At 50.7% G+C, this 26,010-nt stretch overlaps 2 protein-coding genes across 2 annotated transcripts; one reads left to right on the forward strand and one right to left on the reverse strand.

Moving 5' to 3' along the window:
- Nucleotides 1-2,176: 2,176 nt before the first annotated feature.
- On the reverse strand, nucleotides 2,177-12,405 carry SLC2A10 (solute carrier family 2 member 10; the record flags this gene model as incomplete). Its single annotated transcript, XM_081096558.1, has 6 exons — nucleotides 2,177-2,255; nucleotides 2,774-2,909; nucleotides 5,165-5,287; nucleotides 5,847-7,130; nucleotides 12,107-12,164; nucleotides 12,376-12,405. 6 exons carry the CDS (start codon nucleotides 12,403-12,405, stop codon nucleotides 2,177-2,179), a joined length of 1,710 nt encoding a protein of 569 aa, XP_080952684.1.
- Nucleotides 12,406-16,295: 3,890 nt separating this feature from the next.
- TP53RK (TP53 regulating kinase) lies at nucleotides 16,296-20,968 on the forward strand. Its single transcript, XM_081097423.1, has 2 exons — nucleotides 16,296-16,614; nucleotides 19,352-20,968. Exons 1-2 carry the CDS (start codon nucleotides 16,317-16,319, stop codon nucleotides 19,828-19,830), a joined length of 777 nt encoding a protein of 258 aa, XP_080953549.1. The 5' UTR covers nucleotides 16,296-16,316; the 3' UTR covers nucleotides 19,831-20,968.
- Nucleotides 20,969-26,010: the final 5,042 nt, after the last annotated feature.

Raw genomic sequence — 26,010 nt, forward strand, 5'->3', positions numbered from 1 at the left:
GACATAGTGTTTTATTTGCACATTCTATCCGTCACGGTCTTAAGGCTGGAAAATCAACAAAACAATAAATCGAGCCCTGATCTGTAATGTTCCCCCATCTCTGTGGGGCCAGCACACTCCCCATAGCCAGTTTTCACTGAGGTAGAATCAGAAAGAAATGCCCGGTCTCCCCCGTGTCCCTCATAAGATACAATAGATGTAACCTCCAGAGCACAGATAGTAGTAAAATGTGGTAAAATAAGGAAGTGATGAGTTTTTAGTGTTTATTTCCTTTGTTTTTAATACAATTTATTTAATTATGAGCTTCAGTAATTTAATTTCTCTTAATGGCTGTGTTTAACTGTGATTCAAGCTTTCAAAAATCCTGAAAATTTAACAGTCTGCTCTCAGAGCCAGTAGGAGCCAGCTCCAGCACCCCACTGGCTAGAAGGGAAGTACCGTCACCCCCAACTTATGATGATTCAACTGATGATTTTTTGACTTTATGATGATGTGAAAGCCATATGCATCCGTACTTTGAATTGTGAATTTCTATTTTCCTGGACTAGTGATACGCGGTACAATACTCTCGTGTGATGCTGGCCAGCGGCAGCAAGCCTCCACTCCCAGGCCACCACTCCATCACGAGGGTACACAACCCATACCCAACTCCTAAGTTATCTGCCTATTTGTTAGATGGTGGTGCCCAACTGTAGGCTAATTAATGCAGGTGTCCTGAGCATGTTTAAGGCAGACTATGCTAAGCTACGATGTTTAGTAGGTGAGGTATACTAAATGCATTTTTGGCTTAACCATGGGTTTATTGGGCTGTAACCCCATCACAAGTCGAGGAGCATCTGTATGTAGAAAGGAGAGGAGAAAAGTTGAGGGACCAGTCCGTGGGGACTGCGCCAGCATCCCCAGGTGAGCGACACGATGACAAAATCTTGCCTGACGCCAGCACCCTGGACCTCCTTTAGCTCTTCATTCTCAGCAACCGGGAACTCTGGCCAGTCCCTTCCTTCAGGGACCACTGGCTGAACTACCTGTTCAATCTCTATGTGACTCACCCATTGGGGGACAATGCTTCACAATGTCCCAAAGGGGCAGGCATGGGTACTGAGGTGAACAGACACCTCCGACTCCCTGATTAGCTGCATGGGACCAGCTGAAGATCTCCCAGATGGAGTAAAATACACCGCAGAGGCATAGTCACCCCCCCCCAGCCCCCCCCAATGCAGAAGCGGAAACTGAGCTTGAGGGAGTAGTTATTCACCCAAAGTCAACAGCTGCCGAGAGGTAGAGGCAACACTGACAACCAGGTCTATAAGCCTCCAAAGCCATCTCCTTCCTGCATGAAAGGGCAGCCAGCACCGTCCTGGAGACAGCCCAGCAGCTCGTTCCACACTGGATTTTAGGGCACTTAATTCTGGACTTCTGTTGACCTTTCCCCGAATGAAACTTACATCCTCCAGAGAGATGACTAGAGACTTGAGAGCAGGGCCCACGTTGAATATCTGTTGTATTATCAGCACTTAGAATTCCCATTCATTGGTGTCAGAAGAGATCTTAAGAACCACTTGGTCCAGGTCCCTGACTGTACAAAGGGGGGAAACGGAGGCCCGTGGTCACACAGCAATGACACCAGCAGACTCGGGACTAGAACTCAAGCCTTTTGCTGACCAGTGTGGGTTGCTGGTGAATGGTACATATTCCGGAGAAGAGAATTGGGGGGGTGAACAAAACTGATATCTAAGAGTCGAAAGAGCAGGCCTCCCCCTCGCTGAAAAGTCCCAACCAGATGAAACAAAAGAGCAGAGACTATGGTATCCTCAGCTGGATTGAGGGGTGATAGCAGAAGGGACTTCCTGCCAGAGATTCTTTGAGAAAGCCCAGGGCACCATGGAAACTCCATAAGAAGTTCTCATTGTAAGTACTGTAGAGATGTGCAGAGCCAGTGGGGAAACTGAGGCAAGAAGGCAGCTCCTCAGAAACCCTCAGAGCCTGAGACTGAACATGAAGACTTTCGGGTTCTCAGACTCTCATCCCTTTCACCCCAGCACAAGAGACCTCCTCTGGAGCAGGGGTCAGTCTCAAAGGACCGCCTAGAACTTGTGCTCTGGAGCCCAGGCAAGCAGGAAGCTGGATCTCGTCGGCAAAAACCATGGGCCCAGCATTTTCCAAGCAGAGGGGCTCCTCAGGAGGCCGCAGAGACCTTGATGCGGCTGTACCGGATGCCAGACGTGCTCTGCCTGTGGCCAAAGCTCGGGGGGAACCTGCCAAGCAGAGAGTGAACAGAGTCAGGGGGCAGGGCCTGGGAGCCTTCCCGGAGGAGACAGGAGTGGAACATCCCCTGGGACCCCCATCGCCACTCCCAATCCTACCTGTTCCTTCCTACCTCCGGCCTTAATATCCATTTCCATCTTCTGGATTACCCAACTACTCCTCTTGGTCCCCCTGTGTCTCCCCTCACCGCCATGTGCCCCTGAGTCCCCGGCTCCAGCCAGACACTACCCTTCCATTCTAACCTCCTGTCATTCCCCAGTTACAGGATTTAACAACTCCTGTCAGCTGGGCTTAAAGGCAAATGAAACTCTGTTGTAGGAAGACTCCAAACAACTCAAGGAGAACAGCTCCTGTAGGAAGTCAGGACAAAACGCACAGCATCCAGTAAGAGAGGCAAGAAGAAAAGAAAAACACTCCCTTGCAAAGGGAAAGGATGATGGCTCAGGTCTTGCAGGGACGTGCTCGGGCTCATGGGACCCTTCCCCGGGGCCCGCCCTGTCCCCCTTACCGTCTCCTCTGGAATTGCTGGTCTATCTCTGCCAACGACTGGCCTTTTGTTTCAGGGACAAATAAATAGATGAAGCCCAGGCCGAGGACGGCAGTCAGCCCGTAGAGCAGGAAGGTCCAGGACAAGCCGATGGTGCCTGGGGACAGGGGTGGGAGTGTGGGCCTGGGCACAGCCAACCGGCTGGCTCCGGGTCACGCACTGAAAGTCAGCTGGCCTAAAGAAGATTCTCCAGATGGTCAATTTGCAGAATGACCAACAACTGTCAGAAAAGTACCTTAAAGCAGGAGTAGGACTGATTGTCCCAGAGGCCGGCAGGGGCAGGGCTCAGATCCACACACGCTGCCCAGGGCATCTTGTCTTTCTGGGGCAGCCCGCTCACTCGCATCTAAACCACTCACGGGTGGAGTGTGCCCGGAATCAGAAAATGTGAACGGAGGGAGACTGCTTTCCGCCTTAGCAAAGAAACAGCTGCAGGAGGCAGCCGTGGCAAAGCTCGGCTCTGAAGAAGAATCCTTAGTGATTCATGGATTGGTTATTCCGTGAACTGAGCATTCAGGGAACTGGGTTTCAGCCCGTTTGGCCCCAGTCTGATTGGTCTGGGAGAGAAGACAGAAACCTTAGCATCCTAGCCTCTCCCTCTTCCTAGAGACTCGGGTGGAGGCCTGGGTCACAGGGCCAGCGACCAGGACCCCTGGGATGACCCTGACGCCTTCGAAGTCAATCAGCCCAAGAGAGAGAAAAAGGAGGCTGTGAAGGAAGAGACCGGGTTGAGCCAAAAGTGAGAATGATATTTTGGCTGCCATTCTCGCCTCTACCAGAGCTGGGCTGGGAAGCTGGAGGGCTGGGATCTCGCCTGCACACTACCTGGCTGGATTTAGGGAGGACGTACTTCCCCATCTGGGAAATGTGGATGGTAAGGGCAGGATACAATCCTAATAAACCCCTCCCATTCTTCCATCCACTCTCTCACCCACTCACTCATTCCCCTGAGGGAATGCTTGAAGAGGAGGCAGTGGGGAGAAATCTGGATTCCCTAAGACTGGGGGTGGGGTGGGAGATACCCATGTTCCCCCCAAGCCCCCGGAGGTGGCTGTGCCTTTGAGGAAGAAACGCTTGGCTGCAGGAAGCGGGAAAATCATTGAACCCTAAGAATGTGGGACCCGCAATGAAGGCCCAGGCAACCAAGGGCTACCTTGGGCCAGGAGCGTCTCAGAGACCCTTGCCCGGTGTCCTGTGCCCTTAACATTCCCACCCACCCCACCCCCACCTAGACTGGGTTTGAATGCTAGGTGAGAAGAGACATGTCACCCAAACTAGATCTGAGAAGACTTTCCTGCTGGCCGGTGGGCATGAGCCGGTACGAGTTGGCTTAGAACAGAAAGAAAAGGCTGCGCTCCGCACGCTCTGCTCTCAGACAAGTTCTCGCCAGTGTTGGTGTGGCTGTCACCTGTCACGGGGCTCGGAGGATTTTACGGCGTGTCTGAGGGCTCTGGACGCCGTCAGACACTTCCATGGGACACGTGCATGAAGTTTTATTTGAAGAATAGTTCTGCTGCTAGCAAATAGGAAACATTTAAAAACCCTCCCGCTCTGGAGTGGGACTTTGGGCTACAGAGAAGAGCTTGCACTTGGTGGAGAGGGGGGAAAGCAGAGCCCTATACTCAGGTCCCCACCCAGAGCTTGTGCCCCTCCCCCTCCACACTCATCAGAGATGCCCCCTTGACCAGGAAAAGTGGGTGCCTCAGTTCTCCTCTTTCAGCCTCCACTCCCAAGTCACCCATCAAGCCAGCCCACACACCGGGGGGGCCTGGGATGAGGCAGAAGCCTCACAAAGCAGATCCTCTGTTGTCTTTGTCTCCCAGCCTCACCTCTCCCTTTTTCTGATACCAATTTTCCTTTGAAGAAGCCTCCCCTCCAAATTCTGATCCATGCGGTTGGCAGAGGTTGTCCCTGCCCCCTGGCTCCATGGTGGGTAGTGTCCCACACCTGGAGACAGCTCTCCAGCCACAGTGATTGGTTCGGGGATGGGCAATGAGAAGCAATGGTAGGTCTTGGGGAGGAGCCACTGGGAAAGAAACGCTCTCTTTCCTTGGGGCTGCCGATTTTAGGTCGCTGGTGGTCATCTTGGCCACCAGGAGGGCCTGCCTGAGGGTGAAGCCCACAGTGTGGGAGGCAGAGTGGAGAGGGATGAAAGATGGCCACAGTTTTGTTGGCGCTTCTGGTGCTTGATGCCAATTGCCCTCCTCTTTTCAATTATTCAAGACAAAAAACATTCCCTTTTGTTCATAAACTGGTTCGCCTTGGATTTTCTATCGTTTGTACCCAGACCGATAAGGAGGTTGCTCCTGGATCCAGAGGCACTGGACTGAGGAATGAGGTGAGAGCACTCACCGATGAGGTCGAGGAAGGAGAGGCTGATGAAGAGGTTGGCGGCCCAGTTGAAGCTGCTGCAGAAGGCGAAGGCCCTCCCTCGGATCTCTTCTGGGTAGATCTCACTGAGGACCAGCCAGGTCACTAGGACAGGAGAGCAGGGAGGGCTCCTAGGCTGTGGCCGGGCTGGGCGGGCACGCAAGGTCCAGCAGGCAGCCTTCCATCAGTGTGATTCAAACAGGGTAGGCTACTGAAACCAGACTCTCCCTGGCTGCTTCCCCCACAGGCTGTAAGATCCCACAATCCCTTTAGAGTGACCTACACTCTTGGTTTCCCCAGGACCAAGGGTGTGGATGCCTGGGACAGGGGACTTTCAGGGTCCTGGGCAATCCAGATAGTTGGTCACCCTAGTCATTAAATTCCCTTCGAATTCTTTGAGTGAGCTATCCAGGAGCAAATTCAGGTTTTAGGTTAAATGATTTGGGGGCTTTTTAAAGTAAACAATATTACAAACATGCAGGCAGGCGCTTGCCCTCAAAAGGAGTACCTGCACATAAGCGAGGAGCCCTGAAGCTAAAGCCACACTGGCTTCATGGTCAAGCCCCCTCTAGTGTCCCTCCAAGACCCTGAAGGGCACCATCCCCAAGCTTCCCACTAGGAAGGGTAGAAGGCTCAGAGTCACCTGCAAGGAGCTCCCACCTACCTGGTCCAAATCCAAAGGAGAAGGCGCTCACAAACACCATCATGCAGACCAGCGCGGTCCAGTGCAGCAGGGCACGCTCTGGGGCAGGAGAAGGGGGTGCTGGGGAGGCGGTGCTTAGGACTGGCTCGGGAGGGACTGTGGGACCCCCAGCTCTGGAATGACGCTTGGTTTTCTCAGGAGTTGGCAAGACTGGCTCCTCTTGGTTCTTGCTGGTTGTTGACAGTGGATGTGAAGAGAAGCCCGTTGGCAGGTCAGACTCTCCAGGGAGGTTGAATGGCCTGGTGGCATTGGGCATGGCCAGGCAACTGGGGCCCGAGTCCATGGGCACAGCAAAGCTGACCAGGCCTATGCCACTGACGGACAGGGCCATAAGGGCACAGCCAGCTAGTAATAGGGCCCTGCGGCCTGCTCGGTCCACTAGCCCCATGGCAGTCAGGGTAGCTGCCACCTTTACCGCGCCAAGCCCCACTGAAGCCAGCACAGCTGAGGATCCCCCATGGAAGCCAACTGAGTGGAAGATGGTGGAGGCATAGGACAGCACATTGGGCTGCCCTGTTAGCTGCTGGAAAAGCACCAGCCCCAGCCCCACAGTGGTCCGGCCTCGCATGTTATCCCGCTCCCTGAAGAGGTCCAAAAAGGAGTATCTTGGCCTCCCCAGGCCCAGCTCAGTGGCCTCACCTCCCTGGAGGGGGATGAGATCCCTGTGGGCTGCAGCATCGTCTGTACCCGCAGGGAGAATGAGGAGGCTGAGGGACTGCAGGAGAGCGGGTGCAGCAGCCCAGCCGAACATATGCCTCCATCCCCGGGGGACCGTGGCCAGCGCGTAGTTGAGTGCATAGGAGAGCAGGATGCCTACAGTGATGCCTGCCTCATAGAGGGACACCATCACCCCCCGCTGCCGTGGCCCCGCCAGCTCTGACATGTAGATACAGCAGGCCATGGAGGAGAGGGAGATGGCAAAGCCAGCAGCTGAGCGGCCCAGGACCAGCCAGGCCAGGGAGCCAGCCAGGCCCAGGCTCAGGCTGCCTGCCAACAGCACCAAGTTGCTCCCCAGGATGGCTTGTTTCCTGCCATAGCGATCAATGAGGAAACCCCCTACCAGAGAGGCGAGGAGAGCCCCCAGGAGCAGGCTGCCCACCAGGAACTCCTGCTCCAAGCAGCTTAGCCCAAATTCAAGCTGCAGTGGCAGCAGGGCACCCGAGATGACTGCTAGTTCATAACCAAAGGTCAAGCCACCCAGCAAAGACACAGAGGCACACAGGGGCAGGAGGGGTGGTGGGCGGCCTGGAAAACAAAAGTGACAGGGGCTGAGTTCAGAATGGTTCCTTGCTAGAGCCTCCATCCATTCAACCACTCCTCCATTTGACAGTTGCATCCAGCTCATCCATCCATCCATCCATCCAACCATCCATCCATTTATTCATGCATCATCCATTGATCCAACCACTCATTATCCACCATCCATCCACTTCTTCCTTCAACCATTTCTCCCTCCATCCCTCCACCCATTCATCTACTTCCTCTATTCACCCAGCCATCCATCTACCCATGCATCTATTCACTCCTTCCTTCTTCCACCCACCCCTTCTTCAACTACTCTATCCATTCACCTACCTATCCATTTATTGAACCATCTAGCCACTCATCCACTCCTTCTTTCATCCATTCACACATCTATTTATTGATCAATCAACCCATCCCTTCATTATACACTCTTCCATTTATCCATCTACTCTATCCACCACATATTCATCCATTCATTTATCCATTCACATACCCCTTAATTCACCCAAACATCCATTCATTTATTAATCCATCTATTCACAAATATATCCATTCATCCAGCCATATGTGTATTCCATCCCTTATGTATCCACCCACCCACCCACCCATTCAACCATTCATTCAAAACTTATTTATCTGGCACCTACAACACACCAAGCTGTATTCTTAGGGCTGGCAATAGTATAAAAAGGCAGATGATGAACAAATAAATCTGTGCTATAACTTCAGGTGGCAATAGGTATCATGTAAAGAAGCAGGGGGAGGGGGCTGAGAGTGATGGAGGACTTCTATTTTAAATAGGGTAGTCAGCTAAGGCCTCTCTGTAGAGGGAAAATTTGAACAGAGAGCCGAATGAAGTGAGGGTAAAAGTCATATAAAGCCTGGGTGAAAGACATTTTAGACAGAGGGAAGAGCAAGAACCAAGGCCCTTGGGCACGACAATTTTTGGTATGTTTGAACAATAACTATTAATATTAATAGCTAGTGCTTATATGGCACTTACTAAGCACCAAACCCCGTTTTAGGGGTTTTATATGTATTCACTCACTTAATTCCTCATTTACAACAACCCTATAACATATTATTATTAGCATCATCCTCCAAGGCACAGAGAAGTTAAGAAACTCTCTCGGAGTCACACAGCAAGTAAGCGGCAGAGCTGATGTAGCTAGAGAGTGCAGGCTTTTAATCACTGTGCTATCCAGCAAGGAGGCCAGCGTGGCTGGAGCCCAGCAAGTGAGTGAGACAGACGATGAGGTAGGAGAAGCAGACAGGGGTAGATCATGCATGTGGAGCTGTGTCGGTCATGAGGACAATGATGAATTTCACTGTCAGTGGCTGGAAGCCTTTGAAGGCTTGCGCGGGGGTGAGTTGGTCTTTGGTAGTCACCTGCACATGTGGATCTCGAGCACTTAAAAGGTGACTAATGGGATTAAGGAACTGAATTTTCATTTTATTTAATTTTTACTCATTTACATGTAAAAATAGCCACATGTGGCTAAAGGCTACCATATCGGCAGTTCAGTTATACAGTTTACTCTGAAATTTTAACCCACATACTTAAACTCAAATGTTTCTGGAAGCATCTAGAGTAATCCAGCAGTATCTCATGCCATGCTAAGTCTCAACTCTTTCACGTAATATTCCAGGCCCTTCATGAGCCAAACCACCCAGACCTGACAACATTCATAATATTGTAACCAGATTTATTGAGTGTTTTCTCTGGACCAAGTGAGTTATTGCATGTAAAGCACTGCTTTGAGCACTTAAGTACAATAACTCATTTGATTCTCATCACAACTTTAGGTGGTAGGGTTTTGTATTATTTATGAATGAATAAACTGATCATCAGAGAGGTGAAATGACTTGCCTAAGGTCAAAAGCAGTAAGTAGCTGTGCCTAGAATCAAAGCCAGGCTGTCTGGCTCCACAATCCATTCTCTTCACCACTCCATTTGAAAACCTTGGCATAATATGATTTCACTCGGGTCTCTCTTATTTCTGCCTCTCCCCATCTCCGTTAGGCAATTTTTGTACAGGTAGAGGAGTTTCATGGGTGGAAAAATCCCCCCCTTTCTGCTAACCCTTCTTCTCATCACTGCCCCGCCCCCCGCTGCCCCCCCCCCCCCAGGGAAATAACTCGTACCCTTCCCTCTCTAGCCTTGTTCTACCTGTTCATGACCATCAATAAACACCCGGGGGAGATTATGCTGCCCAGGTCCTGCCTCATCGTTACCTCTCTTGGCCCCACCTCCCTCAGTTCTTAGAATTTACTGCCAGAAAGGAAGGTCTTCCAGGCCATGTGAGGCAATCAATAAAAGCACAGAATCTGTTTGCTGTGTCCTAGGTTCCTTTTGAGGTGACAGGGAACCCGGCCAAAGGGCTCACAGGCAAAGCTGACTGTCTACAGGTTTTGCTGGAAAACACGTCAGAACAGATTCTGGTCACAGTGGCAAGAGAACAAGGAAAAATAAACGTGACATGAAATGGTCATAATAACCAGTGTCCTTTACTGAGCACCTCCTCTATGCAATCCTAGGTGCCTTCTCTCAATTCAGCTCCCTAACAACGCTAGGTGGCACTGCTACAGTTATCCCCATTTTACAGATGAAGAAACTGAGGGTCCGAGTGTTCTCACAGCCGAGAAACAACAGGATCAGGACTCAAATGCTGACCCATCTGAATCCCAAACCTAAATATTTAAGAGCTTTGCCGAACTGACTTCAAGCAAGAAGGGCCAATCAGAGATACATGGGGTGTGAGAGAGAGCAGGGACACGGGCAGAGGTGGAGAGGAAGGAAAGCTCTCAGGAAAATCCCATGTCACAAAACATGATGCAATGATACTGCCCCAGGAGACACGAAGGACAGTGTCCAAGGAGTCGGGGCCATTAGCATCATTCCCGTATGTCTTCCTCCACTTTCCAAGCCACATTTTTCACTTCTAACCAACTCCGCGTTCTCCCTTCATTTGCTCATACCACATCGCGAGGTCATTGATGTGTCCTCCTTATTAAGTTGGACAGGACAGAGATTTACTGTCTCTGCCTCCAGGGCCCCAGCGCTGCCTACCACCCAAGAGGGGCTCAATGAGGTTTCTGCTGAGAGAACCAATGGCTGGGTTGAGGACCAGGGTGGTATCCCCACGTGGCAGGCCAGGGGCTGTGTCAGGGACATTTGAACCTCATCTAATGCTACCCGAGGGCTCCTGTGAAAGCCTAAGTTGGCCTGTGTCATTCTGCTCAGAGCCCTCCAAGGCTGCCTCCCTCTTCTCTCCGAAAATCCCCAAAGTCCAAGGCCCTGCAAGATCTGCCTCCTCTCACTCTGCTCCTCTGGCCACACCAGCCTCCCCCTGGCACCCAGCACTTCGCATCCCCTTTCCCTGCTTGTGTTTCTCCATGGTACTTGTCACCATAGGAAATAACGATATATTTTACATATTTATTGGTCTCCCCTGCCAGAAGGTCAGCCCCAAAGGAACAGGAATTGCTTATTTCGCTGTCTCTCGATGCTGCGGGCAGTTTGTGGCATATAATAGGCCCTCAATAAATACTTGTTGAATAAGTGGATGATTGATTGAATGAATGAATGAACCAACTAATGAACCAACTCTGGAGATATAGGAAATCCAGAGAGAAAGGATCTCGGCTCTTGAGCATCTGGCGAGGTCCGGGGCCTAGAAGTGGCCATGGACAGGATCAGACCAAATCCTGGCTGCCAAATTAGGACCCTAAAACCAGAGCTGGAGTTCGTCACCATCACCCTGTGCATCAGAGGCTGGGTGGTACAGTGGTTAGAAATGCAGGCTGGAACCAAAGTGCGGGTTCTATCCCAGCTTCTCCTCTTCACCGCGGTATGACCTTGTGCAGCTCGCGTAACCTCTCTGAGCCTCCTCATCTATGAATGAGGGTAACAGTAATACCCACCTCATATGCCTGCCGACCTGACAGCCAGTGTTCCCAGAGCAAGTTTTTAAAACACAGCTCAGGTCATGTCCCACCCGAGTTTAAAATCCTTCTCCAGCTTGTCATGTTACTTGGAATAAAATCCAAACTTCTCACTATGGCTACAAAGTCCCACATAATCTAGCCCTTGCCTACCTCCCTGACCTCCCTTTTACTGCTCTCCCCTGGCCCAGTGTGCTCCAGCCACACTGGCCTGGACTACTCCAGATCACTCCTCCCTCAGGGCCTTTGCACTTGCTGTTTCTTCCTCCTTGAAGCTCTTCTCTCAGATCTTAGCAAGCTCAGTTCTTCTGAGTGATCGCTCAGCGACAATGCCTCCTACGCCGGGAGGCCCTCCTTCCCGCTTACCTAAAAACCTGCCCCCTCATCACCATCACACCACCGCATTTTATGTGTTCCACTGCGCCCCCTACCTGTAAACCTATGTCTGCCACACAGTAGATGAATGGATGGCAGAGTGAGCCTTGGAGGCTTCTGAATCCTGAGAAAAATATTAAAACCTTGGTCTCCCATAGCAACAAGGAAATTCCTTACTCCCACACACAGTCCTACATTCTAATCTCCTCTGTCTCCCCTCTGCTGAATCATATCCACAGCAGAGGTTTTGTCTATATGCTCAGGGCAGCATCCTCAGGCCTGACGAACAGAGGTGTTCGGTGAATTAATTAATGAATTTGCTCCTTGTGGAGCCTCTATTTTTTTTTTTTTTTTTTTTCAGAACAGAACAATTTCGTTTGCCTGGAATTGTAAGGCTTGAGCCGGTCAAGGGAGGCCTGGCCGGGAGTAAGTGCTCAGCATTAGGTAAGGCGCACTCTCAAGTCACTTTTCCAGGGCAGAAAGGAGCATGAAAGGAAGTGCGCCCAGGTCCCTTCCCAGGCCCCAGCCAGGGCCTGGAGTGCGGGACTCGCCACCGAGTGGGCGGTCCCTGGTAGGGGTGCCAGCCAGGGCGGAGGGCGCGCGCACAGATGCGGTCGCGGGGACTCTGCGGTGGGCAGCGCCTGATCGCGACTTACCCATGGCGAGCAGGACACCCGAGCGTGCTGCGGGCGCGGAGCGGCCAGGCGGGCATCCCTGGGCCGGAGTCCCGGAGTCCCTGAGTCCCGCCAGGCCCACAAACTTTCTGGCTGGCCCGCCTCCGTCCCTCCCTCTCTGCCTGCCCGCCCCCAACGCCGCTGCCACGTAGGCCAGCCCTGGCCCCCTGTGTCTGGAGGCGTGACAGAGGGGCGCCTGCGCCTGGCTGGGGGCCACTACTCGCAGTTCTCCGGAGAGAGATGCCTCTCACCATGCCCCCCAGGGTGCTCCCCACTGTCATCCCTGTTGGGACCCCCACATGCATTCCCCTCCCCCTCCAACCCCCATAGGAAGAAGACTTTGAAATCACTGCAGTCCACACTAGCCTGGCCACCAGCATGTACACACACACACACACACGCACACACACGCACACGCCTCTACACTGATGGGGTCACACACATACCCACTTCAGCCACTCAGACACTCTCCCATGGACTCATCCTCCAGTCATTGGACACAGGTTTGGACACCTCCCAAGTACCACAGGCACTGTGCTAGGCCTTGGGATGGGCTGGGAGAACGAGACGGACAGATTTGTTTGTTCTTGTGCAATTTGCTGTCCAGTGGGGGAGGAAGAAAGGTAAATAACAAGCCAGAGAAATGCCAGCTGGTGATCATGGCTGGGTAGAGAATGACACTAGGGTGATGGGGCAGGCAGGCACAGATGGCTGCTTTAGCTCGGGGGTCTGGGAAGGCTGTTCTGAAGAGGGGGTATGTGAGCTGAGACCTCAGGTTCCAGGCGGGGCAGAAACAGCTTGTGGAGTATAAGGAACAACAAAAATGAAGCCAGAGTGTCTGGAGCATGGCACATGACGGAGAGAGTGGAGGGAGATGGGGCCCAAGAGTGGAGTTGTTAAGGGTCAGATCATTGGAGGCCGGGGTCGGAAATGTGGATTTTATTCCAAGTCACACACACACACACACACACACACACACACACACACAATAATTGGGGCAATCTAGTAGGTTATAGGGAGCGAGGGTGGAAACAGGGGAGCTTCTGCAGGTGAGAGGTGGAGTTGATTTGGACTAAGGTGATAGTAGTGGGGATGGAAGAAAGTGGGCAGATGGGAGATAGACTTGATAAGGACCTACTGATGGAAAAGGTGCAGCTTAGGGCAGGAAAGAACATCTACAGTTCTGTTTTGGCTGTGTGACATTTAAGGTGCCCACTCAGCATCCCTGTGTAAATAGGTAGGGTGTTCGATGGAAGAGTTTGGAGTTCTGGAAAGGAGGCAGGCTGGGGATACCCCCACTAATTCTCACTCTCAGGCAAAAACATATACATGGTCACAGGCTTTTCTCATCCTATGCTCATACACAGACACATTCGTTGACATGTGTCACATACCCTCACCCAGCATGGACTGTCTGCCACAGACACAACTGGGCATCCAGCAAAGAAGACAGCATTTGACAAGACCTTCTGAGCCAGGGGACACTGTACACTTCGGAAAATAATAATAGCTGGGGCAGTTTGAAAACATGGCTCCAAAATTCTTTGTTTCCTTCCTTGAGATCAAAGTGGGCTTGTGACAGCTTCAACCAGTGCACAGAGTAGCACTGTGTGACTTCTGAGGCTGAGTCAGGGGTACACTGGTGCCTGGAGCCCCACAACTCTAGGAAGTCCCACTACCCTGAGGACGCCATGCTGTGAGGAAGTCCCAGGTGCAGAGAGAGGCCACGTGGGCATGCCTCAGTGGGTGGTCCAAGCCTTTGAGTCATCCCAGCATGGCTCCAGAAGGAGCCTTCAGGTGATTCCAGCTCCCAGTGTCAAATCTTTCCGGCTGAGGTCCAGGATCATGGAGAGCAAGCATGTCAAACTCGCAGCCCGCCAGCCACATGCCTCATTTATTTGGCCCGTGTTAGCCTTTGAGTTTGGCATGCTTGATGTAGAGCAGAGACAAGCCATCTCTACTGATCCCAGGCTGCATTTATGACCCACACATTCCATGAGTATTAATTAAATGGTTGTTTTAAGGTCCAAAGTTTTGGAGTAAATTGTTATACAGCAATAGTAACCAGGACAATAGCTTTAACTATGGGGCAATGATTATATACTTTGATTTCAGCACTTTACAAATATTAGCTCACTGTTAATCCTTACAACTACCTAATGAGAATGGAATTATTACAATTACCCCATTTTATGAAAGATGTAACTGAGGCAAAGGGAGGGGAAGTAACTTGCTTGCATAATAAACAAATAAATAAGATAAATAGAGCTCAAAGACAATCACTAGTATATAGCTGAGCTGGGAGTCAAGCCCAGTCATGGGGAAAGCAGGTACTTACCCATCACGCTCTGCTACCTTTCGGGCATGGAAAGATCCCAAGGAGGCCTCTTGGCCATTGCCAAGTGACAGCTCCTCCTTCGTCTGTGGGTGTCTGGAATTGTCACCAGGAGACCTGGTACAGCAAGTGCTCCACTCCTGTGAGATACCCTTTAGAAGTTATACGGTGGAATGGAGCATGGAGTTCTCTGTGATCTCTGTGGCTGGCATTAAGTCATGCAGATGTTTGCACACTTGCTGTCATGTTCTCTCTCTCCTAGAGCAAGAGAATCCCTCTTTATTGGTTTTCCCAGATGAGAAAGGAAAAGTTCTAATCAAGCATTTTGGTAGCATCTTCACAAATGACTTCCCTTGAGGGTGCGCAGGGCCTAGTGATTCATTTCTAACTAATAGAATACAGCAAAAGTGGTTACGTCATCTCAGAGATTAGGTTATGAATGGCAGTGACTTCATCTTACTCATCCTTTCCTGAGCTCTCACTCATTTACTCTGATAAAGCCACCTGCTATGTCATGAGAGGCCCACGTGGCTAGAGGTGAGGGGGGCCTGTAGGCAATAGGCAACAAGGTACGAAGGCCCATGGAGATATAAACCCCACCACCAATCGAATAGTCATACAAACAAACAAACAAGACCGTCTGTGACAATGCAAAAGAGAAGAGGTTCATGGGGACACCAGAACTTATAAAAGTTGGATTTTTCCCTCTTGTGAGAAGTCAGGAGGGCTTCCCTGGGGAAGTGACATTTGAGCTAAGAATGAAAGGATATGTAGATGGGTCTAGGCAACAAAGGGAGGGAAGAGCAGTGGGAAGCTGCAGGTGCAAAGGTTCGATGGCAAGAGGGAACCTGGAAAGAATGAAAGACTGAGAGAAAGCAATTTTGTTTGAAGATCGAGGACAAAGGGGAATTTGGTGGGAGTTACTTCTGGAAGATGGACGTCGTGTTCCCATGCAGGACCTTGTGCTTGTGGGTCTTTATCCCAAGCACAGTGGGAGCCATTGGAAGGCTTTAAGCTAGGTTTCCTGCCATAGAAGCCAGAACCAGTCTGACCATAGCAAGCCTGGGATGTAAATATGTTTGCACAGTGGATTTTTCAAAGGCGGGCCTCAGACCGATTTGGTAACCATAGAAACAGAAGGCTTATGTGGACACTAACAATTATGATAATGAAACCACACACTTGGGAAACTGGGCGTTATTAATCGAGTTAGTTCTGGGTGAGCTCTGAGTAGTCTGGCCTGATGAAGGGTGCTGGAAACCACAGTATACCATCACAAAGGGTCTGATGTTTGAAAAGGTGACCCGCCCTGTGATGAATGAAATTGTGGAGCTGGGAGTTGGCGGCACAGCAACCCTGGGACCGAAGGGCCTTTCTTCAGTGTTTCAGAGTCCCAGTGATAGGCGAAAAGGAAAATGAACATATGAAGAGTGCATGCCATCCACCAGGCACCCGCACAGGCAACATCTTATTTAATTTTAATAAGCAATTGCCAAAATAAAACTGATTATCTTCGTACTGAAGGTGACGAAGCTGAAACTCAGAGAAATGATGTTGTTTTGCTGCATTACACGTGGTGCCAGGAACCTGTGTTTGCCTCCTAGGCGGTAACGCCCAGCTCCGGAAAAGACCGGAGATTCTGGCAGCAGTTTTCCGGAAAGAGCCGAAGAGCTGGGAGGCGGGGCCACAAGAGTCTTTTCGGGGCTTCCGTAAGAGCCGAAAGGTCGGGAGGCGGGACCACTCGCACGGGGCGTGAGTGTCGGAATTCGATTGGCCAAAGAGAGCCGAGGACCTTCGGAGCGAGCCGAACGTCTCCGACAGCCCCCGGGCAGAGCCGAGGGGCGCCGAGGCGCAGCAATGGCGGCGGCCGGAGCTGTGGCGGCGGAGAAAAGCGAGGAACAGACGCCAGAGGCCGATGCGCTGGCCACCGATGCGCTGGCCGCGGCCCGGGAGCGGTGCAGCCGCTTCTTGAGCGGCCTGGAGCTGATGAAGCAGGGCGCCGAGGCGCGCGTGTTCCGCGGCCGTTTCCAGGGCCGCGCGGCCGTGGTGAAGCACCGCTTCCCCAAGGGCTACCGGCACCCGGCGCTGGAGGCGCGGCTCAGCCGGCGGCGGACCGTGCAGGAGGCCCGGGCGCTGCTCCGCTGCCGCCGTGCAGGTGAGATGGCGTGGCTCGGGGCCGAGGCGGTGCGGATGCGGGTGCAGGTGAAGGACTCTCTTGCGCCCCCTGCGGTCTGCGTGGCCTTGAGTGCGTCCTCTGTCCCTGCCTCTTCATTCATTACTGCTTAGGCAGCCTCTGGGCCTTGCAGGGGCGAGCATTGGTCCTGGAGCCTGGTCAATACTAGGCTCTGCCACGGTGGCTCCTGTAGAGGGCGTTATTTAACCATGCTCAGTCTCGGTTGCCCCTTTTGTGCCCTCTCAGTATTGGATCATTATCTATGCACTAGTGGCCTGGTGCACGAAATTCGGGGGGGGGGGGCGCGTCCCTCAGCCCAGCCTGCACCCTCTCTAATCGGGGACCCCTTGGCGATCTGGGACTGCTGGCTCCTAACCGCTCACCTGCCTGCCTGCCTGCCTGATTGCCCCTAACCTCTCTGCTTGCCTGGTCACCCCCAACTGCCCTCCTCCACTGGCCTGCTCGCCCCTAACTGCCTCTGCTTCTGCCCCCACCATCATGGCTTTGTCTGGAAGGAAGTTGGAAGTCAGGAAGATGGCAGGTCGACTGGGTCTAATTAGCATAGTACCCTTTTATTAGTATAGATTATGTAGTACAGGATTGCTTAAATGGTGGGGAAAAGCCTTTTCCAGCAGGAGAAGATGCTCTTGGCAGACAAATACACATAATCCCTATATCTGGACTGATAGCCAGCCATATGCACTATGCTGCCAAAGTGGTCATTAAAATATTGAACCGCTTTTTTACATCTTACACCAAGTAGCTGTTGCCCTTAAAACCCCCTCCTCAACCCCCACCTTAGGCTCTGCCTTCTCAGTTCACCCAGATTAGGTTCTGATTGGTTGGTTTCTATGCCATCAGCATCAAAAGCTCTGCCTCCTAGGCAGCCATTGGCTCCTCGCAGTTCACTCAGACTTGGTTCTGATTGGTCAGTTTCTATGCCAGTCAGTGTCAAAAGCTCCGCCTCCTAGGCAGCCATCTTGTGAGGGCATGAGGGTTAATTTGCATATTACCTCTTTATTATATAGGATTACTTTTAAGAAGCAGATGCAAGTATAAGTACTTGCGCTGGAGTCAGACTCTGTGGGTTTAAATACCGACACCACTGTAGCCTTTCAACAGGTTTTGTAACCTCTCAGCCTGTTTCCTCGCCCATAAAGAGAAATCCCAGTTGCAGTATTAATCTCATAGTGCTTTTGGGACCATTCGATGAGGTATGTATGCCATGTATTACATTTGAATGTATGACTGGCATGTAGTGCTTAATGAATTTAGCTTTCATTAAATCACTTTTTTCCCCATTAAAACACCATTGTGCACCATCACCGTAAACTTGTTCTCAGGTGAGAAACTGCGTCTCAGAGAGGGGAAGCAACTTGCCCAAAGTTACTCAGTTAGTGACCCAGCCAAGCGCTCAGCTCCTCAGCTCATATTCCTCTGCCTCAGAAAAACGGGCTTTTCACTTTCATACTTCCTGCCTTTCTTCCTGACATTGGTATTTTTTTAGGCACCTGTGCACCCAGACGTTGTCAGGTGCTGGGAGATCTGGAGGAAATGCAGTAGTGAACAAGCAGGCGGATCTTTGACCTGCTTGGGTTTAAGGAGTTATTTGTGTGTTTATATTTTCTTTTGCATCCTCTCTAGGATATAAGGTTGATTAAGCAGGGATCGTGGCTGCCCTATTTCCTGCTGTATCTCCCCTAAACCCCCCAAAATGTTCCCAGTATCCTGAGCATGATGGACATTTAGTAAAGATTCATTACATCTTTGCAAGTCTTGTTCTCATGTTATAGAAGCAGTAAGGGAGGTGGAGAGAAGTTGATGTGACTTTAAGGTTATACAAGTGGCAACCAAGCGTAAATGAATCACTCCGGAGACCTTGTTAAAGTTGAAATGACAAAGTTTTATTCAAGGGTCTTAGAATTTGCAAATTGGAAACATTACGGGGTAACACCCAGAGCGTTCCAAAGAAAAAAGTTGGGAGTTCTTATAGTAAAAAGTACATTCTTGAGAAGACTCGGCCCTGTATTCCTAGCCTCTGGATTGGTCTGAGGTACGAATCCTCTAGATTAGTGATGGTCTGCACAATGAGTATCAGTTCTTCAGGGAGTTATAGTATTTATATATCCTCCAGTTCAAAAGTTCACGTTCTCCGGCTAGTTAAAATGAAGTAAAATCTTTTCCTTGGGCTTCCTCCCATTTGTCTGAACCAATTTGGTCAGCCTGACTATACAGACTCCCTTTTAAGTCAGCTTAGCTGTACTGGTTTCATCTTGTTTTCTTCACCCCTTGCTCACAACTAACAAGGAAGGGAGCTGGGAGTTGAATTCGTCCTTCTGACTTGGAAGATGAATCTGGAAGCCAGTACACTGCTTGGCCTCCTGTTTGGGTCCTTATCAGGTAGATAGTGCTTTTCCTGGGCTACACTTACCCTTCTGGCTTTGTTTGCTTGTTTTTTAGGAAATAAGTATGAATGAAGTCCAGTCGTAACGGTGGAAAGTTGGAGGGAGCTTTGGCACTGAACTTAGCCATGAGGTAGTTTAGGGAGCAGTTATAAAGAGCAGAGCAGGGGGAACTTTCAGATGAGTTCCAATGTACCATTCTGCAGTGTTTTTAAGTCTTAGCAGATAGGAAATGTAAAAAACTGCATCAATCTTTGAAAGTTAAGCTTATCATTTAAAAAAGAGTCTAATTCACACGGGTTATGTCTTGATTGCAGGGATATCTGCCCCAGTTGTCTTCTTTGTGGATTATGCTTCCAACTGCTTATTCATGGAAGAAATTGAGGGCTCGGTGACTGTTCGAGATTATATTCAATCCACTATCGAGACTGGAAAAACTCCTGAAAGTCTCCTTGGCTTAGCCCAGACTGTGGGGCAGGTTTTGGCTCGCATGCACGATGAGGACCTCATTCATGGTGATCTCACCACCTCGAACATGCTCCTGAAACCTCCCCTGGAGCAGCTGAACATTGTGCTCATCGACTTTGGGCTGAGTTTCATTTCAGCACTTCCGGAGGATAAGGGGGTTGACCTCTACGTGCTGGAGAAAGCCTTCCTCAGCACCCATCCCAACACCGAGAGAGTGTTTGAAGCCTTTCTGAAGAGCTACTCCGCCTCCTCCAAAAAGGCCAAGCCGGTGCTCAGAAAATTAGATGAAGTGCGCCTGAGAGGAAGAAAGCGGTCCATGGTCGGGTAGAAGGATGCGTGCGACAGCTGCGGACAGTTAAGCTATTTACCTCACAGTAAATTTGAAGAAGTGCTAAGAGTGTGGATTACACCTAAAAAAAAAAGTATTGGGATATTTTTAAGTGCTGTCTGCGTTCATGCTTGTTAAGTGTCATTATCACCTGCACTGGACTGTTCTCAGGAGCTTACCATGTCCATAAGCCAGGTTCCAGACCAGGGTGGGCAGCATCTGGCCTGTGGGCCGTGTAAGACCTGCAAAACCATTTGATCTGGCCCTGCCAATGTTTGATCAAATATAGCGGGCTAATTTTAAAGTTGATAATTTTGTATGACCTGCAAATGATGATATAAATATTCAAATGGCCCATGGCAGAAAAAAGGTTCCCCACCACTGTTCTAGACAGAACTGAGTACAAAATAAACCTAGGACAGGCTTTCTCCTCAGGAGCATGGGCACGGCAATAAAAAACATTGACCCACACGATGAGAAGAGTGTCCTCTGTTCATTCCTGGGGAGACGAGAACAAAGTCTCGGTGACAGTGATCTATACCGGCCTTTTAAACCAGTGTTGTTTGTTGTGTTCGTGACATTCCTCTTGAAATCAGTGTAGTGGGATACAAGCAGCATTTTAAAAATAAAGTAGAATCAGAATAAAGTAGAATGTGCATTACATGGAGTATTGTCAGTCCTGTTTTATAAGACTTATTTATATATGTGTATATAGACGAGTATGTACTGGGTTTTGATGTAAAATATATTTTGAGACTTATCGTGAAAAAGATGAAAAATACTGCTTAACTCCAATTTCCCTTTAAAAAGCTTTTGTACAACATTGTTTTTATATGTGTTGCTCTGTGATTTTATGGTTATCTTCTAGTTACGACAATGATTGACATAAAGTCCTTTTATATAGGTAAAAAAGCGAATCACTTTGTCTCACAGACAATAAGTAGATAGAGTAAAAATGGTGACGTGTCTTGGCTGTGACTGAAGTTTGATGAAGCCTGGTTTACAGGAAGGTAGAAGAAACCTGAAATACGATGCAAAGTGCCACTAATAGCTCTCGCTTAATGTTGCCCAGCCTCAGTTTCTTGCCCCAACGAAGGTGTGTGTGGAAGGCATAGTAAAATACTTTTGTCAGCTCCAACTAGCAAGTGAATATTTTGTGTGCCAGGTACTGGGTACAACAGTGAACAAGATGGACACGACACCTGCTCTCCTGGAGGGAACATTCGGGTGGGCCCGAGACGTGTCTGTTTCCGTCACCATAGCTACCACTTCCATGTGGCAGATGCCCAGGAATGAAAGAAAGCAGCCCTTCCTGGGCAGTGGTGACTCGTAGAACTAATCATCACCTGGTTACTGCATGTTAGGCATTGTGCCAGGATCTAAAACAACTACGTTTGGCATTGTCCCCATTTTATAGATGGAGAAATGGGTTTAAACTGGGGGGAACTTATCCAAGGTGTCACAGCTAGGGGTACTTCACCTGCCTCCAAAGCCCACGTTCTTTCCACTGATCCTTTAAGAAATGAAATGCTGGCTATGACAGGTCTTAATCTGATAACTAGAGGCCTGGTAGATGAATTCATCACCAGTGGGGCCCCTCGACCTGGCCTGTGGGATTGGGCTGAAATTGGCTCTCTGACATCCCCCGAGGGGTCCCGGATTGCAAGAGGGCACAGGCCAGACCGAGGGACCCCAACAATGCACCATTGGGGCCAGGGAGGGATGCAGGAGGTTGGCCAGCTGGGGAGGGACCACAGTAGGGCTCCAGGGTATGTCCGGCCTATCTTGCTCAGTCCCAATTGGCCAGACCCCAGCAGCAAGCTAACCTACTGGTCAGAGCATCTGCCCCTGGTGGTCAGTATATGTCACAGCGACTGGTCAACCGGTCAGCTGTCTGCCCCCTGGTGGTCAGTGCACATCATAGCGAGCAGTTGAGCGGCCTTAGCATACTACACTTCGATTGGTTGAATGGACTACCGGACACTTAGCATATTAGGCTTTTTTATTATATAGGAGGATGTGTATTGGCAGTATATAACATTTTTAAACATCTCCAGAGGCTGGCTTTTTTTTTTTTTTTTTTTCCAGTGAGTATGTAATAAGACAGAGGGCATGCCATAACTGGTTTGGCTCAGTGAATGGAGCATCAGCTTATGGACTGTAAAGTCCAGGGTTCGATTCCGGTTGAGGGCATGTATCTTGTTTGCAGGCTCCATCCCAGTGGGGGGCATGCAGGAAGCAGCTGATAGATCTTTCTCTCTCATTGATGTTTCTAACTATCTCTCTCCTTTCCTCTCTGTAAAAATCAATAAAATATACATACTTTTTAAAAAGGACAGAGGGCTCATCCCCAGGGTCCTCAAATGTACTATAAGGTTGGTTAAGGCCAGTGTCTACCTGGTGGGAAGAGTGAGTGAATTCCCACCTGAACGTGTGCAGATGATAAGTCACCCAGCACTCACTCTGTGCCTGGTCCTGGAGATAGGGAGCACGGAGGCTGTCCTCGCTCTCCTGGAAGCATAAACGAAGTGCCCATGACAGTTTCAGACAGCGACGCATGCTGTAAGGGTGCTACAGTCCTGTGTGACCTCAAGGGGAGGAGGGAAGTGGTCAGGGAAAGCCTCTGATGAAGTGACATGGGAGCTAAGATGTGCAGGCAAACCTGAATACCGGGAGTGTGTTCCAGGCAGAAGGGCCTTCATGTACAAAATAGCAAGGCCAGTGGGGCTGGTTTGCAGCAAGCCAGGAGGAGAGACAGGAAATGAGGCCAGAGAGGTGGTTAGGGGCCTGTAGCAAGGTTGGGTTTTATTCTAAACTAGAGGCCTGGTGCATGAATTCGTGCACCAGTGGGGTCCCTTGGCCTGGCCTGCAGGATTGGGCTGAAACCGGCTCTCTGACATCCCCTGAGGGGTCACAGATTGTGAGAGGGCACAGGCCAGGCTGAGGGATACCACCGGTGCAAGATCAGGGCTGGGGAGAGATGCAAGAGGTTGGCCAGCCAGGGAGGGACCACAGGAGGGTTCCAGGGTGTGTCCGGCCCACCTCAGTCCCCATCAGCCAGACCCCAGCAGCAAGCTAACCTACTGGTCAGAGTGTCTACCCCCTGGTGGTCAGTGCATGGCATAGTGAGTGGTTGAGCGGCCTTAGCATATCATTAGCATATTATGCTTTGATTGGTTGAACAGTCGTCCGGACACTTAGCATATTAGGCTCTTATTATATAGGATGTGTCTCAGAGGGTTTTAAACAGGGAGACATGTTTTGAAAGCATTACATTGGTAGAAAAAGGAATAGAGGCAAGAAATCAACGAGAAGGCCACACAACCGGCTGGGCCAGTGATGTGGTAGCTGGGGTGGAGGGGTGGCCAAGCGTGGCTGTAAGCCGCTTGACAGCCCTTGGTGTGAGTGACATGGCAGCCAGCAGCAGTGGGGAAGGAAAACGGATCTCCCCTGCAGACGTTGAGAGGGAGAGGGATACTGCAGACCACGGGCTTATCTGTGTACCCGGCCTATGGGAAGTAAGAGGTTAGCAAGCATTCCGAAGCGGCCCTAGTTGTCTCACAAGCTCTGAGGCCTCCTCCTGCCATTCCAGCTCCCTCGGGGTCGGTGCTTTGTAGTGATGAGCCAATGACAGCTGTGTGTGAATTCCTACCTGAACCCTCAGACAGGAGTTATAACCCCCACTTTACAGATGGGAAAACACGCTTAGCAATGCAAAACATCATGTCCCAATGTCACAGTCAGTGGCAGAGCTGGGTTTCAAACCTTGGGAGGATAGCCCACATTTTAAACAACAGCAACCGTTTGTTGAGAAGTTTTAAGTTCTTGGCATGCATTAACCCATTTCACAGAGGAGGCAAGTGAGGCTCAGAGAAATTGAATCTTGCCCAAGGTCCCCCAACTAGTGAGTGGCACAGTCAGGGAACTGTGATGTGACCCTGAGATCTGTCCATCACTGAGAGGGGCATGGCCCACATGTGGAATATTTAAAAGAGCCTCGTGGGCAGTCCATGGGCCACAGGAAGGACTTACGCAAGCCTGGCATAGTGAGTGCCCTGTACAGGCGTGCTCTTGTTAAGTTAGGTGAGCTGACCACACCGGCACCATGTGCAGGCTGGGGGGCTTTGGGAACACCCACATTCATGAAGCATGTCGGGTATAAACTCGCTGTAACTAAGAAAGTAAACCCTAATCCTGGTCCTGGTTCTAATAAAATTTTATTTACAAAAACAGGCAGCTGACTTGTGTGCATTCGCTTGCCAACTTGATTTTTTAAAGTATTACATTAAAACATCTGTCTTGATTGCCGAGTTTTTAGGTGCCCCCGTAGCTTGTGCCCAAGAAGAGCCTCGTGCGCCTGGTCCCTGTCCTCACCCGGCTGACCCTGACTGCTCGAACCCGTGTTCTTACAAACCTCTTTTGTGGAACCGGGAATATCCTCTCCGGCCGCTCCAAAGCACTGATTCCCCTTTCCCCAGCCCAGAGGAGTGGCTCTCTTTTGCCACTAGAGGTCGCAGGTTACTCTCATTCCTGGAGCAAAGATGTAAAGGAATCTTCCCTCCCATTCCTCCTTCTCCACTTCCTCCTCCCCTCTCTCTTCCTCCATCCTGCCTCTCTCTGCCTTCCTCCTTCTCCTTCCTCCCTCTTCCCTCTTTCCTTCCCATCTCCCTCTCTCGAACTTGTTCATTTATTCACGCAACACTTTAGCTCAGCATCCATATGTGGTGGGCACCATGCTCATCGCTCAGAACGGAGCGAGCAAGACAGATGTGGGATGCCTACTTCCCTCCTGTCTTAATTTGTCACCCATCCCCTAACCTTCACTCATTCATCCACCGTGTATTTATTGAGCACCTCGGCTGTGTCTGGCTCAGAAGGAGCCATGGTAGTAAGAAAATCCAGCTACCACCGGGGGCCCCTCGCCTCTCCCCACACTGCCGCAATCAGTGGTTTCCCCACTGCTCCCCGTGCTGCTGCACTAGCCCCTACAGTCTTCCTCATCAGCAGTGAGAGGCGCCTTTCAGAGCCAGATGATGCCACCTCTCTACTGAGAAGTTTGATGGCTTCCTTTCCCTTGTCTCCTTGCTTACCAGGGGCCTGGCTCGGGACCCCCCACTGCGCCTCCCTGAGCCTCAGTGTCATCTGCAAAGTGGTCTCACAACGGTGCCTCCCTCATGGAGCTGTTGGTCAGAATCCCCAGGAAACAGACTCTGAGATGCAGTTGAGTTATAGGAGATTTACTAAGGCATGGCCTTGGAGTTAACCTCCGCAGAAGGGAAGGGAAGGGAAGGGAAGGAGATGGGGAGGGCAGAGGGAGAAGTGGGCTGAGAGGCAGCCCTGACCACAGCCTCAGCTGACCCCACGGGGAGCTTTTCAGCTACCATGGCCTGCGGAGATGTCCCAAGTTGAGCCGAGATGACCGGGCCTTCATAACCCCACATCACCCAGTCATTGGCGGGCCACCCCCGGGGAGGGTATGAGCTTGGATACGAGGCCACTCTCTGCCCATGACTCCATCCCGGAAGCGCAATAACTGGAAGCTGCCTGCTGGCTGCTCCTGCATCCAAGGCAACCGGCCCTTCCATGCCCACTGCAGGCATCAGTGACAATGCATGTGGAGTATTGCAGTGCCTGGCACTAGCTATTGCTGCTGTTGTTACTATACAATTTATGTTGCTACTATTTTTAGAGACCAATACACAGGCAATTTTAATACGACACTATATGCTCAATGTATAAGCCAAGGGTACTCAGGTGCACTTTTCCACATAGCCAGGCGCCAACACAGTGTATTCTGAATCAAAGGGCCTGGGGCTGCTCTGGGAATGTGCATTTCCAACATGTTGCCAGGTGATGCTGAGTACCACTGCCCCAAGGAAAATCACTGCTTCATGAAAACAGGAAATGGATGCGGAGGGGGCAGAAACAATAGCTATTCCCTATACCCGTTTCACAGAAGAGGGAGCTGGAGCACAGAGGTTCTGAGCAACCTGCCCAGTCATCCTCCTGTAACTAGTAGAGATGGTGCCAGACAATGTCAAGAGCCTCAGGCGCTCCCATCCCTTTTGGACGGAGCCCCGGCTTGTTCAGGTATTTATTAGTGGACAATGGCTTTATCCTTTATCAGGGAATCTCAGGTTGATCCTTGGCATAGGGGTGGGCGTGTGACCTTTATCTGGC

The sequence above is a fragment of the Myotis nattereri genome (genome assembly GCF_964212035.1).
Source record: "Myotis nattereri genome assembly, chromosome: 8".
Lineage (NCBI taxonomy): Eukaryota > Metazoa > Chordata > Mammalia > Chiroptera > Vespertilionidae > Myotis > Myotis nattereri.